We start from the raw sequence: 18291 nt of genomic DNA on the forward strand, positions 1-18291 counted from the left end.
TTTCTCATCGTCCGAGCAGCTCATCCGCAGACTCTCTGGTGGCAGGGACGGAGTAAGAACCAGGAGCAAGAGGTAAGGCCCCCTCCCAACTGAAGCAGGGCGTGGAAAGGAGTCCTGTGCACCCTCTTCCTGCCAAAAAACACTGTCATTTTCCAGAAAAGAGCCAAGCCCAGCTCAGCATGGATGTGGCCGAGGCAGATGGGTGGGGAGTGGGGGTTGAGGGAGGCATATGGCGAAAGGCATCCTTCGGAAACACACTGGCCTGGTGGCAGCTTGAATACTACAGCTTTTCTGCATGTTGTGTTACGGATCAATCCTTTTTTTGCCCATCTTTTTCATTTCCTTGGGGAGAGCCCACTTATTCTTTTTCCAGGGACTTTTTTTTTTCTTTTTCAAAAGTAAAAGAAAATGGAGACAATGACTTGGAAGGAGAAGATGCACAAAGCAGAGAGACAAAGCAGAGAGAGAGAGAGAGAGAGAGAGAGAGAGAGAGAGAGAGAGAGAGAGAGAGAGAGAGAGAATGAAAACATCGTAAGCAATAGAAATGAATGATCGTGAGCCGAGATCGGGGTGGCCATCGTGGTGGGATGCTGCTCAGGGTGGCCGTGAGACAGGGCAAGGGACTAGGGCTCCCTGCAATGAGCATAGCTCTAGCTTTCCCATCTAATGGCACCCAAGGGTAACGGGGCATCACTAGGAGGGGGTTGTGGATAGCTGGGTGGTCACTGGCCCTCACAGCTTGGCAGACCCCCATGTTGTACCCTTGTCCCTGAAGGTGGTGGTGGCTTTATGGTAGGTCTGCAGTTGCTTCATCTCCCCTCTCCCCTCCTACTTGCAAAGTAGTGCCGTGCCTGGGATACTCCGTCAGGCAAGGGAATAGATGGCATTGACCGGCGACGTGGCCTCTGAGCTCTCGTTGCCCTCCGTCTCCTCCTTGTCCTTTTTGACAGTGTACTGGCCAATAAAGGAGCCATCTTCATTGAACTGGCCCTCGCCACCTTCGCCATAGTCCACCAGGCTGTCATCGCTCTCCTGTTGCTTGATGGTGCCATCCAGAGATGTCTGGCTGCCCTGCAGGGGCTTGTTGTCCTCATCACTGGCCAGAGAGAGACAGAGTCAGGCCCAGACTGGCCAGCACAGCTCAAACCAGGTGGGATGGGATAGGGCCGCTGGCTTCCTACCAAGCACACAGTGCAGGAGGATTGCACTGGAGTCTTGGAGACTATCCAGTGTTTACCCTCCCTTGCCCAGCAGGCTCTACAAAAGAGGAACTGAGGCACAGAGAGGATAAGATCTTCCCCAGGGTAAATGGCACTCTGGGGAAGGTCAGGGACTAGAGACTGCACTTCTAAACTCCCTATCTGAGGGCCTTTCCCTGAGACAGGCCAACTGTCTGTGGCAGGAGCAAGCAGCTGGCCATCTTCTGAGAAGCAGAGCCACAGCTTGTGAGACATGTGGCAAGAATTCAGAGGTTCTGGTTCCAGTGAGTCTCACTCACCCTTTGCTCTGTGATCTGACTATAACCCGTCCGTCTCTCGGAGGAGAAGGTGGAGCTCCTGTGGCCTGTGCCATGGGACAAGTCCCTGCTCTTGGCAAGAAGTAAGTGCCCTAAGGCAACCGGCTCTGCCTCTCCACTTCCATCTCAACACTACTTGCCTGGGCAGAGCAGAGCAGAGCAATGCTGATACTCTGGGCCCAGTAAGTCAAGGAGGTGTAGGGTGGGAGGGAGGACCACACAGAGAAGCATGTGAGGCCTGATAATTTGAGAAGACACTAGCAAGGCTCGGAGGATCCTATTAGCCTCTTCTAGGCCCTCTCTGTCCTTAAGGCCCTCCTGGGTAACAAGAGTTCGGGGCCTTGGAGGTACAGTGGCATTGGCCTGCAGGAACCGATGCCCAGTCCACACTCAGCTAAACTCTCTAGCATATGAGGGGCTGCTCCACCAAGCTGGTGCTACCCACTCCTGGCTGGAAAACTGCTTGACAGAGAGACCAGGCAGTGCTGGTTATATTTCACAGGCGACACAGACTCCCAGGTAGGAAGCAGCTGTGGACCAGCAGTGGAGGTCTAGAGGACTGAAGAAGGAACCACAGTGGCTTTAGGTAGTCTGAATGGATACACCACACCCTCTACACAGTCCTAGCCATCAGTCCTTCCTGGCTAAACTGCCATTTTAACAGTGTGTTCGAACAGCAGCCTTGGGCTACCGGGAAGGGGCCTTAGGTGGAGCTGGAGCTGAACATAAACAGATGGGAGACAGAATGCCCAGCAGTTGGCTAGACCAGGCACTCTTTTATTCCAATCTCCTTTGTAGGCAAGGCCTATTCTTCTAGACCAAGGTCCCTTTCCCTTCAAGAGCCCCACGCGCTGAGTTCTTTGTCTCTATAGAACTGTCTCTGCCTATGGGTGAAGTCCTTGGATCATGTATATGAATCCCCTTAGACTACCTAATGTAGTGTTCATGCCCCGCAGTGGCTGTGGGGTGAACATGCACCCCTTTTCCTTGATAGGCCTAAAGCATTAGCATTGCTCTGCCTGGGCAAGCAACTACAGAAACAGCAGTGGAAGAGTCTGTCTCCATGGGATGCTCAGCTCTTGTCAAGAGCAGAGACTTGTCCTGCAGTCACAGGCCACTGGTGTTGCATCTCCTCTTGATGGATGGGTTATAGCCAGGTTGCAAAGCTGCTGGCCCATACCTGCTCTATGCTGAGTGACTGTGACTGGGGGAAAGGGATCTTGGTCTAGAATAGCGGTTCTCAATCTTCCTAATGCTGCCATCCTTTAACACAGTTCCTCATGTTGGGGTGACTCCCAACCATAGTTATTTCATTGCTACTCCATATCTGTAGTTTTGCTATTGTTAGGAACTGTAACATAAACACTGGTGTTCTCCTATGATCTTAGGCACCCCCTGTGAAAGGGTTGTTCAACCCCCTTTACCCTGCAAAGAGTTGCAGCCTACAGGTTGAGAACTGCTAGTCTAGAAGAATGAGACTTTCCTCAGGAGGCACCTGGTTTAGCCAACTGTCTGGCTGTCTGGCCCACCAGAGACCCACAAGGTCCAGGAGGACAGACATGGGGAAGAGGCTCATGAGAAAGGTACCCAGCAACAAAGCCAAGGACAGAGTAGGAGACCCCGCTCTTTGTCCTCAGGCCCATTTCCTTAGAAAGTAGGTCTTCTGATTTCCCAATGTTAGCCTTTCCCTAGTAGGACTCTTGGACTCATTCAATGCAGGCCATAGGAGCAGAGTCCACAGAGCCAAAGCTGACCTGGAGGTAAGCGAGATATAGACAGAAACAGCTCATCCTATCTTCATCTTCACTGGGCTGTACCAAGGGTGTGGAGAAAAAAGTCCCACAGCCTTTTAATTGAGGGCTGGAGGAAGCTCTCAGCCCACTGGGAGGCTGGATGCTACCAGGTGATCCCAGGACAGCCAGGGAAGGAAGAGGAGCCTCTCCCAGGGATGTCAGGCTGGATGGACAGCTGCAGCCATAAGCTGCCAGATGGCTTTGGGCAGGCAGAAGCTCTCTGCCCATCGGCCTGGTGGTGTGTGCCAGGCTCCTGAGGTGGTAGAGGTTCAGAAGGAAGAGAGGTCAGAGGATGATTGGGTGACCTGTGCCCAGAGTTAGCAGGGTTGTGATACACTTTTTCCCATCTCAAATGGTCTTGGATGAGATTCTCTGACCCACTCCTGAGCTCAGAATATACTGGCCATCCTGACGGACCAGTGGGCAACTTGGAAAACTCCTGACTGAAGTTCGCATCAGGTCTGAGAGGGAGCACAGGCATAGGACAGAAGCACCAGCTGGCAGCCCAGCCAGCTCCCTCAGCTCTGCTACTAGCTCACAGGGTGGTGAGCCTTCTGGGGCCATTCATTGTCTTGGGGGTTAGGAGTGGAATGCTGGCTGGAGGAGGCTTGATGGTCACACTCACGTCACAGAAAAGGGGTCTGAGGCTCATTTTGACTGAAAAGGGGAGAAGACTCAAATAGGAAGTCCTGTTCAGTAGAGGTTCATGGCCTCTCCACCTCTCTGGAAACATACACTCAGCCAGATGGTTGCCCCAGACTTAAAAACAGCAGTCCAGTGGCAGGAGGTTCTGTGGATGCAGCGGTTCTGGGACTGCTGCAAAGGAGCTGCTCCAGGGCAGCAAGGCCGGTAACCAGGGGAGGAGCGGAAGGGGGTCACCCACCTGTAGTCAAATGAGCCATCTTCTTCTTTGGGGTCTTCAGGACCCAAGGGGACGTCCTTCTTTTCCCGCACTGATTGGTAAGAGAAGGAAAGGCAGGGAGGATGATTAAAAGGAACGCCTCTTTTGGCTACAATGTTTCTAAACACACAGCCCAAAGACAGCCTTGGGGGCTGGAGAGCTCCTAACCCCAGCGGTTAGGAGCGCTTGCTGTACAAGCACGGGAGGCTGAGTTGGAGACCATTGCACCTATGGAAAAAGCTAGGCGTTGTTGTGTGTGCCTATAACTTTGGAGCTGTGAGGTGTGTGTGTGTGTGTGTGTGTGTGTGTGTGTGTGTGTGTGTGTGTGAGACCAGCCTAGTTTCAGTCTCAGTGAGAGACCCTGATTCAAAGGAATAAGGTAGAGAAATAGGTCAGTCAGTCCCTTCTTTTGGCTTTTGTGTATAAGTGCATGCACCCACATACAACCTCCCCCCCCACACACACACACACTACAGACCCCCAGACACCAGCTTGGGCTCAGCGACTGTCAGTGATAAGCATCTTTTTAAACAAAGCATTATTAATGGCCCCAGGCTCAGTCAGTCACTAAGCTGATTCTGCCTCCTTCACACCCCACAGGATCTTTACACCCCAGCTGACAGACCTCTCAGCTCCCTGCCATTCCTTCTTGAAGTTGTCCCAATAGACACTAGAGAAAGGATCGTCTCCTCTGCCGAAGGCAGATATTCCCTCGCTCAGCCCTTTCTGACGTTTGCTCTGCACTGTAATTACCTTTGCATGTTTCCTCACTGGTGACAGAAGCTAGCTATGGGGGACTGTGTTTCTCCAAAGCTCTGAGCAGAGCACTTGGGAGGGAGGCTGCATTCTCTGACCTCTGGGATGAAGGTGCTTGCCAGTGAGCCTCTCTTGTTAGCATCCTCTCTTGCCCTATATGGCCTCTGAGGTGATGACATAACCAAGGCCCATTCTGCTATGCTGTGGTTGGTCCTTCAGAGCTAGCAGTAATGTTCAAGACAGACATCCCCCTCCGGCCCCCCATATTGAACATCCAGGACAGAGAATTATATACCGTACTTTTTGATGCAGGAATGGGATAATCAACCCATTTGAGAGGTGAGAACAGGCCATAGAACCTGAAGCCTGGTACCTGGGTTACCCATCTGTCTTCTGACTGTATGAGCTAATTCCCCAAAGCTAGAGGGAAGGGAGTGGTCTCAGGAGAACTTTCTAGGCTGGGGCACTTTCTGGGAGGGCAAAGGCAGGCTTTAAGTTTATCTGCTGGGTTCCTCAGGGGTTCGGGTCCCCCTGATTCACTAAGTACCTCCATGTCTGGGCCTCTATCCAGCTATGGCTTTCTTTCTTGCAGAAGAAAAAAAAGTCTAAATATAATGAAACAAAGTGAAAGAATTCCCTACTCACCACTGGAATTAAATTTGCACCTCCCTCACTGGGCAGAGGCAAAGTGTACTCACATACATAAAATAGATACATCTTAAAGAGAGAGAGAGAGAGAGAGAGAGAGAGAGAGAGAGAGAGAGAGAGAGAGAGAGAGAGAGAGAATAAAGTCGATCCCCCCCCCCATTCCCTTCATTCTGAGTTTGGCCATCTCACACACACCACCCCGGAGGAACAGCATCTCAGAATGGGTCTGGTGCTGGAGCTCTAGGTCAGGGGCAGTTTCATTCTTCAGTCAACAGTATGTCTACTCTCAGGTTATCCTAACTCCTGTCATTTCACCCACCCTGTCACTCTGCCTCGCTCTTTTCTGACAGAGCAATGTGAGAGCTCCTTATCCTCGACACTGGAGGCTCCTGAGGCACAGGAGAGACTTGTTTCTGTGGGACTCTAAGGAGGGGTTGGCGCGCTCTTAGAGACTGCCTGCCTTACCCAGAGCTGCTGAGTCTGTGTTGATGGGCACCAAGACAAGCCTCAGCAGGGTGTGGCCGCCACTGGGATTCTGTCTTGGTTATGCTGCTTCTGTACTGCCCCCTGCTCTCCATGTTGAACATGGCCACCTCACTTCCCTACCACCCTGGCACAGGGTCTCTTAATAACTCTCAGGCTGAAGAAAGCCCCACTGCCGAGCAGACGGGAGCTAAGTGAAGGAAGGGAGGGCCAGCCATCTCAGTAGGAGCTGCCATGACTCTCTGGAGCTGTCTAGATTGCACCATCTATCCTTCTGGGGAAAATATAATGAACACAATTGCTTGCTGGCAGCTTCCAGGAAAGACCAACTATGCCACAGGCCTGAAGTTCTAGGCCTAAAAGAGCAGAGATTGGAGCCTGGATCTGGCCAGGGTGGGGATGGATGGGTGGGTGGGGCTGGTGATTCCCTGGAGGGCCTGACCACCCGCCCCACATCTCACCTGGGTACTTGCCACCTCGACTCCTCTTGATGAAGCAGACGATGAGAAGGATCAGCACCAGAAGGGCAATGGCACACATGAGCCCGATGAACCAGCCCTGGGTGGCGATGTCTGCCTGGTTATTGGTGTAAGCTGGCAGGGAGGGTGGGAAGCAAACCGTGAGCCATTGCTTGGGGGAGTGGGTGAGGAGGGGTAGGGAAGGCGCATGGCTCTTGTGCAGCTTTGCCCTAGAAGCTACTGCTACCACCTAGCAGCCCTCTGGCCCAAGCCACTCTGCTCGGGGGACAAAAGAAAACAGTAAAGAAGCCAAGGACCAAAAAGATCAGAAAAGAGGCAAAGAAAAGGGGTTCGAGGAGCGGAGAAGCAGAAGGCTGAGCAGCCCTGCAGGATAGAGACGTTTACTAATGAGGAGGCACGACATTCTTTTTTTTTCTTTTTGGTTTTCTGAGACCGGGTTTCTCTGTATGGCCCTGGCTGTCCTGGAACTCACTTTGTAGACCAGGCTGTCCTCGAACTCAGAAATCTGCCTGCCTCTGCCTCCCAAGTGCTGGGATTAAAGGCGTGCGCCACCACCGCCGGGCTCAAGGCACGGCATTCTTATAGACTGCTCGCACTGGCCACAGCCAGGTGGGCCAAGCGAGGCCACACTGTCTAACTGTGCTGGAGGACACCTTATAGGCACAGCCTCTTTGTTCATTGGGCTTTGGCAGTGGGTCCTGGGCCAGATGGAGGTTCAGGTGGCCCTGTGCCTTTTCAAGCCTCCCCATCTGGACTGTGTGCTTTCAATGACACCAATTCATGTCCAGGTGCCCAGGTCAGGCAGGTGGTGATGCTCTCTGTCCCTGCATGGTCACCTCACAGGGTTGCTCTTGGTGGCCCGTGACAAGCCAACATGCCTTCTCTTCTGTCCATGCCTGGGGGTCATCGCACAGATCCCTTTGTGGTCTGAAGGGAATACACATTGGTCTAAAACGGAAGCCCAAGAGTCCTTTGATGGTGTCCATGATGTCCAGGGGCCGCGGTTTGGGGTAGTGTGCTACGTATCTACTCACCCTTCATTCTGTGGACTAAAGGACAAAGGGATACTTCCCGAAACACGGCCTTTCATGGGGACTGAGAATCAAGAAGGGAAGAATCCATGGAATGGGACATATCCAGAGCCCTGGGAGAGCCCTGGGAGAGCCCTGGGAGAGTTAGGTGACAGCAGAAATATGACAGCCCGTGGACTGATTCCCAGTACCAAGCTGCCTCCTAGGAAGCATGCTGGGCCTGTGACACCCTGTGTCTTTGCTCCTGGGTACATTTTACCCTTTGCCTGTATAGGATACAGAAATGGATTCATAAGTCTTCTCAGGGCCAGGCTGAGGACATCACACCAGGAAGGCTCTCTCGGTGAACAGTAAGGAGTAACAAGCAGGCCTTCAGTGGCCCCCCAGCAGCGAAGTAGCCGAGTCCACAAGAAATGTGGCTGTTAACACCCTGAACTGTGTATGCTGCGGAGAAAAGGCTGAGCCCATTCCCATTCCTGTTTCGATTCGGGGTTCCTCACACAGGGACCCCAGTCCCCAGGAGGTATTAAAATACTTCCTTGCTTCAACCCTTCAAACTTCCTAATCGCTATGAGAGAAAAGCCTCCATTCCTCACCCAATCAGGCTGTATCACCTCCCCTGTGCATCGCACTCCATACTCTGACTTGCATGCCTGCCTCTGGACCTCTGTACCAGCTGCTCTCCACTGAAAAAGAACAGTGATTCTCTTGGCAGTGATGTTGCTGCTTAGCTCTTGTCCCAGAACTAGAGGAAGACATAGACCCATCCCATCATGCCTCTGCATCATTTTGCTGACCTCTGCTGCCCAGAGTCTAGCAATCCTGCTACTCCTATTTTGCCCTCCAGACTGTGCACCCCTTCCCTGGACCTGGGGCTCCCAAACCCACACAGCCTCTGCAGTTGTCCCTTCCTTATGTGTCTAAGGTCTTTCCTTTCCTTCCCCACTCCAGAGTTTAAGTGGGATGCAGCTTGGGCTTGGAAGCACAGGTCCCAACGCCTCTTGCTCTGCTCTAGAAGTCTTCTTTTCCCATAAAAGACCCAAGAACTCCCGGCAGGTTCCACTTCCTCCTCTTTGCTCTCTTCTTTCTATGTCTTAAAACACAAATCGGAAGGAACCTGTCAGACCTTCTGAAACAACCTTGTGCTGCTCAGGAGGTGTTGTCATCTCTCATGGCCTCCAGGTCCTGCCAGGTCTGCTCCTTGATCACAGGATGCTGACTGGGTTGCTCTAATCACCATGTCTCAGCTACCATTGCGAGTGAGCTACCCTCTCCCACACCTGCCCCCCAGCCCCCGACTCTGACCTCAGGCAAGTCTTGACTTCTGGCTGGCAATCCTTTTAATCATCTTGGCATCCACAGCCAACTCCACAGCTGTGAGTCCATCACTCTTTCCTGACCCCTTGGCCTGAATTTCCAAGCATGCTCCACATTCAAGGGCTGTTGTCAACCCCTCCTACACAACTCTGACACTTGATGTGCAGCACCTGTGCATTTTGGTACCCGCAGCTGCAGTGAGGTTAGTGTTACCACTCCTGTATATTCTTCAGATAATGCCTCTCTAATTTCCTGCCTTGTGGCATTCGTGCCTGTCTGGCCTTCCTCACGCCTCATTCACACCCTGCCTAAGATTCCAGATTGCTTCCTCCCTCCTGACTACTTTTCACAGTCTCCCTTCCCTCAAGAGCCTCTGATCGCTCCAACTTACACCTTCTCTGGCCTAAGCCGTCACTCTCTATTCCATACAACTTAACGGTTAATTCTGTGTCCTTGTTTCCAACAGTGCTGTTCCAGTCTCAGGGTGTCTCTGAACTAGTACTCAGCAGAAGGCTAATTCTGTAACAAGTGATCGGTTACTACTTACAGATGAACACACCGACCTAATTCTAATGTAAGAAAGATAACCTGGGGCCCCACTCTAGGTTCTCCCCATACCAGCCAGTGGCCACATGGACGCTCCTGTCTATGTAGCATGCCTAGGCAGTAGGCGAGGGGATTATGTCACTTGTGTTTGGACAGTGGTACCCACATTTTGCAGAGAGGTTGGTTTGCATCTCTGCAACGACCAGTTTGCACCCCCATCTTCCTTGTGTTTGTTCTGATACTCTGGCAGCCATCTCCACGACACGCCCTTTTGCTTCAGAAAGAAGGTCGTGACGCCTGGGGAAAGTCGTTACAGGGGCAGTTTAGAAAGCAACAGTACCTGACAGTACCAGGCGAGGTTGAAATGTAGCTTCAGACTTGATTGGGGTGGGGTGGGAGTAAGAAACAAAGATGCTTGTGAACTTCAGACACAAAACCAAGTGAGATCAAACCTCCCTCCAGAGAGAGTGAGTTTCTCAGGAACAGAAAACAAGAGCACAGCAGAATGATCTCAGCTTAGGCTGAGAGGAAGTCATTTCCACAAGGCTCCAGAGTAATTACACTCGACCACCAATGCCACACTCAATTGATCTGCTAAACGGGTGCCGAGGGTCTAACGCTATAACCTTCAAAGATAGCAAAGACGCCATTTATACTCCCTGACTCCAACTGGAAATGACAGCAGCGGCTCTTATTCTGCCTTGGGCCTGACAAGGCCAAGTAAGACTCTGGACTCTTGCTCTGGTCAAAAAGCATTCTCCTCCAAGCTGCCTAAGCCATACCTAAAGCAAGGCAAGTCTTCCCAATCCCAGCCAGGGAAACTCTGTCTTGTAGCAAGCTTCCACCTAATTATTCTATATACTAAGCTGTCACATAAGGCAGCCTTCCTATGGCAGGCAATGTGTTTTGAGACCAGGATGGAGTACGCAGAGAAATAACTCCCTCAGTCTGGTTTTGTCTGTGCCTTGTATCGTCTGAGCCTGTAGTCACCTCTACCACCTTAACCCTGGGTGGCACTTAAATCACATTTGCATCAATCCTGCTGCAGACTCTGAGTCATATCAAGGGCTAGGCGTGGTCACAGAGGCAATTGGCAACTTGGGTAAAATGCATCTCTCTGAAGTTGTCTACCATCCTGCGGACTGCTGACAATCTCGTTCTATTCGGATTCAAACACGAATGAGTTATTCTGGGGGCTTTGGTGCCAATTCCAATTTGGGGCATATGTTAATTTTACATCTCTCCGGGAAAGTCCATCCAACCACAGCCTCTGAACTATTTTTTTAAAAAATGGGAAATTCACTTCCTAACCGGCCAGTTCATCCAGTTCCCATGCCTGGCTGAAGGAATCTGGTTTGGCCATAGACGACATCACTCAAGGTCATTCTAGAAATGAGTGAACAAATAACGTAGCCATGATGAACTTTCTTCAACACAACATGGCTGCTCTCCCTCAAGTACCACGCCACCCTTCTCCGTACACACGCTGTCTCATCCTGCAGTCCCTCTGAGCTCCCGAGCTCTGGGAAGCCTGCTGCTTGAGTTCTGCTTGTGCCCACCCCTCATCTCAGTAGTGGAGCATGGGAAGGCCTGTGAGAATCCAGGGTCATATATCTGTGGCCTGTCAGGTTTCTGGCTTCAGAAGCTTTAAAAAGGGGGTGATTAAGTTCCCAGTGGGATCTTTCTGGTGAGGGTTAGAAAGCCTGTCTGCATTCCCAGAAGTCCCTTCTCCTTCCTTCCTGAATACTGAGCATGTCATCTTTAGACTACAGTGATGGCCTGCGGTTGGCTAAAGGACCTGTGGTTGGCGCCCAGATATATTCGCAAAAGCTTTGCTTCGATGAAACCCAGAGATGTGGGAGTTTGTGTGGGCTTGCCCCTGGAGTCCACCTACAGGAAATTGCTTTTGACACATATCTACAGGCACACACAGACTTCAGAGAGTGATAATATTTCTCTCCCCCCATGTGGACTGTACGCAGGAGTTTCCAGATGACCTCAGAGGAAGCAGATAACCTGAACTCAGAGACAAGTTACTGGGCCTGGATGTTCCCGCTCGCCTGAGAAGGGGTCTGGGGAGACTTGTTAATGCTATATGCTTCTGTGGTTCTTAAGGCTGGCAAGCAGACTGGGCCTCTCCAGATCCAGCACAGAGAAAGAAAAATAGATATCGAAGATGACATTCAGAACCAAGTGTCAAGCCATTATCACTGTCCTCCTCCTCATACTGCATGCTTTATACTTGAAACAGATTAGGCCATCCCCAAAGGCAAGGTTTGGCCCCTTTCTCTCTGGCTTTCTCTCCAGGTCTTATCCACGTCACCGAGGTGGACAAAGCTCTGAAAATAGGCAGTGCTGGGTTTGCCTGCATCTCTTGAATAGAGTTCTACCCTCGGGTGTCATCTTTGTTTCTTGCCCATGAGCTAGACTCAAGCTTGTCAAGAAATAAATCAAATACATCCAAAAGCTTGGGATCCCCAAGCAGGTCAGAGTCCAGCTACCTGTTCTGCTTGGTCAGCTGTCCAGATGCATGGCTTCTCACGGAAACACAATGGCCTGGGTGCTCACTCAGACATCCTGCCTGAGTGAGCCTGGCTCATTTTAAGCAAGGAGCTGCACATTCAAATTCTGTGGCCTGGAAGTGTGTGGGACTGGGAGAGGCCCCCTAGGGAGACACATCAGGAGGGACCAGGCTAGAAGAGCTAGGATGAGTCAGAGATGCAGATGGACAGTGACTCCCTAGATACAAGCTACCAGCATCAGCCTTGTGCGGCTTGGCGAGGGAACAGTAAGTAATGAATATTCAAGTCAACGTTTAGAAATTCAGATAAATCATTGTGGGGTTCCCCCCATCCTGTGCAGCTAATAACCTGCATCTGACCAAACCATCCCTAGAGGGACGGCTGGCTGATCCTTTTCTCTCTTAATCCCTTTCCCTACCCCCCTTAGCCCCAGGGTTTAGACTACAGGCCACTTGGCTGTGTCTGTCTGATTTGAAAGACTCACCCAAACCCAAACACTCACAGACAAGCAAGGGCCTCTGTGGTTTCCAGACTCCTGGTTTCCCCCACCAGCAGAGAACATTCTAAACCTGATCTCTCCTGAGCCCGAGGCAGCCTATAATGAAGATGCTTCTCTAACCAGGCTGACACTCTTACAGAGCCAGACTGTGGTCCTAGCCCTAGCATGATTGAAAAACAAAAACCAACAGCCCAAACTACTATTAGGCATGACAAACTGAGAGTGAAATTAAATAAGAAAAAAAAAAAAAAAAAGCTGACATTGTCATGGCAACAACATACACACTGATCCCAGGTTTAGTTAATCAGGAGATTTCTGAATCAAGACCCCGGGTTGGCCTCCTCCCCTCATTCTACACATAGAAAGCAAGCTCCCAAACAGTGGGGGCACAGTGCACAGTTCTCCCGCAGTCCCCAGCCCCACCCCCCACTGACCAAGTCTGTGCATGCACTGAGCTCTTTGGTGGAGGGGGACTGTGCATTCCCTGTCCTCATTATTCAGTCTTTTGTTTCCTCTGATCTGCTCCCCCCCTACACCCCCACTCAGTCCCCTGGCTCACAGATCCTGGCTTGCTCTCCACTGGACATGCACACCTGACTGCTTCTGACTTCCTGCAGGTCAGAGACACGCCATGCAAGGCAAGGAATGGGGTGGAGATGAGACCTGTTTCCAAGAAGAGACAAGCAGGAAGCTAGGGATGAGGATGAGATGCGCTCATGCTTGCAGGGGATGGCAAGGCCAGATCCCCTCTCACCTGTACTGGTCATAAAGGTGATGACGGTACTGCTGATGCCCTCGTTGTCCCGGGAATACACCCGCAACGTGTACGTCATCCCGGGAAAGAGGTCTGTCAGCTGTATAGGCTGGGCCTGGGCCTTAACAGGGACAGTTTTTTTCGTATGGTTGCCTGGGGAACAGAAACCTAGGTCAGCTTACAACCAGGCACCAGGAGCTGGAGAAGGTGTTTAGGTTCCTGTTTATCTGTCAGAGGCAGAGAGGTGGGAAAACCGAGGCTAAGGCACCCCAGGTCCAGTCCACCACACAGAACAGGCAGTTCCAGCATGCAGCTCTAACTCCTACATGCTGTCTCCCCCTGAAGTCTTCCTTCCTCACCACGCACAGTCTTAGCACTAAGCATATCAAGATTGGCTGTCTCGGCCCTGAAGCATGTCAGCTGCCCTGGCTGTGATTCGCTTTCTGGGAGGGCCAGCATGCTGGTTAGTAGGCCACATGGTTAGTATCTCACACGGAGGTGGCTCTCACTACACTCCTGGGTTCTTCTCGAACTCTTTGCCACATTGGCATATCAGACAAAGTATCTACATCTCAGGGCTGTGGGAGGCAGTGGTGGTGGCAGGAAGCTGAAAACAACCAGACCTAAATAGGGATGCCTGAGGCTCTAAAGTCCTCCTCCGACCACAAAACCTAGCGCCAGGTTTTCATCTCCTAAGAGATCTTGGGGGAAGGAATAACCGGGCTGTGTTTTCCGGCCAGTGTATTGGCGTCATTACTCTTGCCCACGTGAGAGAGATGTGGGCTTCACCCCGCAGGACCAGGAGCCCTGCCTTGGCGAGGGCAGATGTTTGGAACACGCTCTGCAGTCCATTCAGTGTTTGATCCCAAGCTCTGATAGAGTGTGTGGGTAAGGGTGAACCACTGGCTGTCTGGTCTGTGACTGCTGCTTCCTACTAGTCTCTGCACTGAGAGTACCTGCAGCTCAGGTCTGTGGCCTGGACAGTACGGCAGAGCCATCAGAACATCCTGGGTCTCGGTCAGATCAACCCAGAAATGAGACCAGGCTCACTTTAGGACACTCAGCATCGTTATTCTGGGTAAGAGTGGACACAGGTCATAGTCCACGTATCCTCCATGACACATGCTACTCAAGGCCTTTGCTAATGGCATCAGAGGTCCCTTCCTGCTCAAGGCTGTGTGTTCCTTCCACCTCTGCTACCTCTGGTAGGGATCGATTTCATGAGGCTAAAATGAAGCCAGGCTAAAAGGCTTCTAAGCCTGAGGGAGTTCAACAGGATCTCCTTAATGGGCATCTAGCACGACTCTAACCCACCAGCGCTGTGCCACGGCCGCCACGCCCATCCCACATAGCAATGCTTACTGTCGATGTACTCAACCACAAAGTCAGTTCCAGGCCTGAAATTGTGCTTCCAGGTGATGTTGGCCCATTTACTGTTGGGGAGCACTGTGACGTTCCAAATGGACTGCTCGTCGGGGGCTGGCAGAGGACGGGTTAGAAGAGGAATTAGTGGTGAGGACAGAGGTGGCACAGGAGACTCAGAGAGGCACATCCATATACATGCATACTCTCACACCCAGAGCCTGCTGGGAAAGGGAGGGGTCAGGAAAGGCTGTGCACTTAGCCCAGTAGAGCTACAGGCTGCGGTCTTGATAGCCACAGGCCAAGGGTAGCTAGCTACCCAGCGCTGAGCAGGGGCAGCCAGGGGACCTGTCTGCATGTGAAGGAGATCAGGAAGCTGTCTCTCACACCTCACAAGATGGGGACAAGAGTAGGCTGCTGGTCATTCCACTGATTCCCTTATTTTGGATTCCTTGCCGTAGACCGGAACAGTGCAAGGAAAGGGGCAAAGAAACAGGCCCTGTGGTCGGGATGCCAGCAGACAGGGCGAGTAGGCTTTTTGTTTCCAACCAGAAGGAGAGAGGTTGCTTTTGAAAATCAAGCAGATGTGACTTGGGGTGGGGCTCAGTAGCAGTGTGCTTGTGGGGGGCACATGGGTTCCACACCTCACCTAGCACTGCCAAAAATCACGGAAGAATAACTAGCAGCAAATACTAAATACAGGCAGGGTCCCCTGGCTTCCTGAAGCTAGAGAATACTAATCCAGGCAGGTGCCCTGGATCTGAGGACCCCTGATCAATGAAAGCCTGGACAGCTGGTACTGTGTGGCCTAGAACTTCAGGGTCCCTAATCCAGTCGGAGTTGACATCCCTGTCACAAGCCAGATGGGACCAAAAGATGCTGAGCTCTCCTCAGTAGCCCAACCTTAGTGTTCTCTATACTAGAACCCTGCTTGCTGGCTTCCCAGCCATATAGCTACTGAGGCTTCATCTCCTTATAACAAAGAGGACGTTAATTATCAAGCTCCGGGGGTCTGGGAACTACTCTATCAAAGCCACAGAGCTGTCTGAAACCATAGCCCCGTTGTCTATAGAAGAACAGAAGCAGCCTCCCATTGCAAGAGTCCCAGAAGTCTGATTACCACATTTCCCAGCAAAGACTTAGCAGCAGAGGACTAGCCGGGATGCTTGTAGTTCAAAGGCTTTACAAGCATGGCTCCTGTATATTTAATTAGAATGCAAGGGGGCACTGTCACCAACTCAGTTGTCAAACATACATGAATAGAGTGTATTGACGGTGCATTTATGCATTATCTATCTGCCATGTGACTGAGTCTGCAGGGCTGGGGAAGTGATAAAAGATTTTCTGATTTTCACTTCAAAGAAGTGTTTTTTCCCCTACTGCAATCCTGTCAGGTTGCCCCAGGTGAACACAGTGTGTGTCAAGAGAAGGGCCGAGAAAGGCGCCACTAATGGCGGCAGAAGGCCTGCTGCCTGGGAGGGAGGGGGACAGGCTGCTTCTCTGCTCTATGATCCATTTTGATCACGCTGGCTCCTCTCCTGATTCCCTCTTCCCGGAAGTTCAAGTCTCTTGTAGCAGTAATGGAGTTGGTTAGCTCCACTATGGGGGGTGTCTTTCTTTATCCTCAGTCCAGGACTCTATACAATAGCATTTGCATCTACATTAAACGGTCTGACCTCCAAGGTAATACTGAGTCAGATCTGATGCCCTCAAAGGCAGTGAGGTTCAGGGTGCTCTTAGGAAAGGCCAAGTAGCTATGGCAGTGACAGAGATGCTTGTCGAGCAAGCCTGTCAAACCGAGTTAGGATCCCCCAAACCCAAACAGAAGTTGAATACAGAAACACAAGGGTCCGTCACTACAGACCAGGAGACCCGAGGCTGAAAGTAGACGAGTGTGAAGCTTGCAGGCCCTGTGTGTACAGCAGCAAACCACAAAAGACCGTCTCAAATAAGATGGAAAGCCAGCATCGACACTTAAAGCTGTTTCCTCTGATCGTCATGTATGTATCTATATTCACACACGCTAACGTGCATACACACACACATTATATACACAGAGAAAAGAAAAACCCAAGCAATGGGAGACCAAGATGATTTTGAGGCGGGGACCATATGGACAGGCCAGAACGATGACTGCTAAAGAACTGTGGTGTTCAAAGGGGAGGGGCCCAGAAGGCGAACTCTGCGGGGCTGTGAAGTTCAAAGGGAGGCCATGATCAGCATGCACTGTTCCACCGGCTCCTGGCACATAAGAGCTAGGGAGCAGCACCCAAATCTAGAAAATAACACAAAGGATACCCTGCAAAAGGAGAAGTTATGAGACACTTTATGTGATGGTAGAAGACAAGACGAAGATGAAATTCCATTTAAAAGATTCCCTGGAAGCCGAGATACTTCCCGGTTGTCCCCAAACTCCCCATAAGACTGGGGCTGAGGCCAGGCCCTCTGTGGCTTCAGACAAGGCCTACACCTGGGCAGTGAGTCACGGGGTCACAGGGTCAGTCCTGCCTGCTGTAAGAATGATGTTTCTAGGTCAGGAACTGCCAGGGCGCAAGGTTCCACTGTTTCTGGATTCTTGGCTCAACTCTGTGAATTGAAGCACTTTGAGGATTCAAAAAGCCTTCCTCTGGTGAAAATCCCTCATTGTGTCCTAGAGGACAGTGACCCCCAAGCCGCTGACGGCAGCCTCGCCTGGGCTGACTTTGCCCCTATCCTCCATGTTTACACTCCAGTACTGCACCTCTCAAGCAACTCAGCCTTTCCGCGGGCTGAGGGGCTCTGCTGTGACTCACCTGCCTCTGCCTACAGCTCACGTGACACCAGAGAACTGAGCAACCGCTAACAGGACTGTCCAGCCTCCACCTGCATTCAGAGGCTAACAGGCAGGTGGGTGGGAGGCAGTGAGGCTGGGAGGTGGGAGGGACTTGCCCAAGAAGCAAAAGCCACGGAGGCTGGGGGTGGGGATGGGGTGTCTAATGATTCTCCAGGAATGGGAGCATTCTGGAATCTTCCTGGAAGTCTTTCTGGCTGCATCAGGCTATTTTTATAGCTGCCTCCTGGGTGCCGGAAGTTAGGGACCCCCTACTCTTGTGATAATACGAGGTTGATGCTTGGGATTCAGAAATGGTTGGATTCTCCAAGGATCTTTGCATGCTCAAGGAGCAGGGCTCTGGAGCCCAGGGGCCCTAAAGCCATCCCTAGAACTCTTGCAGTTCCTCCTCCAAGGAGGAGTGCTTTAGGAGTGATAGAAAAGCGATGGAGCATCGCTAGGCCTGGGAACACCATTTCCTGCACACTCTATTAAAAAGAAATACCTGCAAGGAGTCCCTTGCAAGGAAGGGGCAGGGGTTCCAGAGACAGAGCCGCATGGTACAGCAGCCACTCCCTGCTCATCCTCCTGGCCTCTGTCCCTAGAGGTGGACAGACATGGTGTAGCCAGCAACTCTCTTGGCCAGGTACACAGCCATTAGAACCTTCCCCTCTCACCACTTCTCTTCTTGAGTACCCATCCCTGGCTGGCTACTTGGCATATGCTTGGGATGCTCTCTGAGAAGCCTGTAGCCCTGTGGAAGATCTGATTAGCATTAAAGGAGTACTGGGTGGTGAGTGACCACCCGTGTGTGCTCAGGACAGGGTCTCTAGGCCTAGTTTGCAATGTAAAACATGGCAGGGCTGGGTTGGTAA

At 51.6% G+C, this 18291-nt stretch overlaps 1 protein-coding gene across 17 annotated transcripts in view; it reads right to left on the reverse strand.

The window, feature by feature from the left end:
* Nucleotides 1–851: 851 nt before the first annotated feature.
* Nfasc (neurofascin) overlaps nucleotides 852–18291 on the reverse strand; it is a 173766-nt gene continuing 156326 nt past the window's right edge. For 10 of the 17 annotated variants that reach the window (XM_029478694.2, XM_029478681.2, XM_029478680.2 and 7 more), the window contains 3 exons: nucleotides 6559–6690; nucleotides 4193–4262; nucleotides 852–1096 (listed from right to left, as the gene is read on the reverse strand). In XM_029478694.2, the coding sequence (XP_029334554.1) occupies nucleotides 865–1096; nucleotides 4193–4262; nucleotides 6559–6690 (434 nt within the window). In that variant the 3' untranslated portion in view covers nucleotides 852–864. Of the gene's footprint in view, nucleotides 1097–4192; nucleotides 4263–6558; nucleotides 6691–13245; nucleotides 13399–14607; nucleotides 14725–18291 lie in introns of all 17 variants that reach the window. The other 7 variants (XM_029478658.2, XM_021158882.3, XM_021158809.3 and 4 more) reach the window with 1 other exon arrangement.

The sequence above is a fragment of the Mus caroli genome, unplaced genomic scaffold (genome assembly GCF_978045245.1).
Source record: "Mus caroli unplaced genomic scaffold, Mus_caroli_1 scaffold_1, whole genome shotgun sequence".
Taxonomy (NCBI): Eukaryota; Metazoa; Chordata; class Mammalia; order Rodentia; family Muridae; genus Mus; species Mus caroli.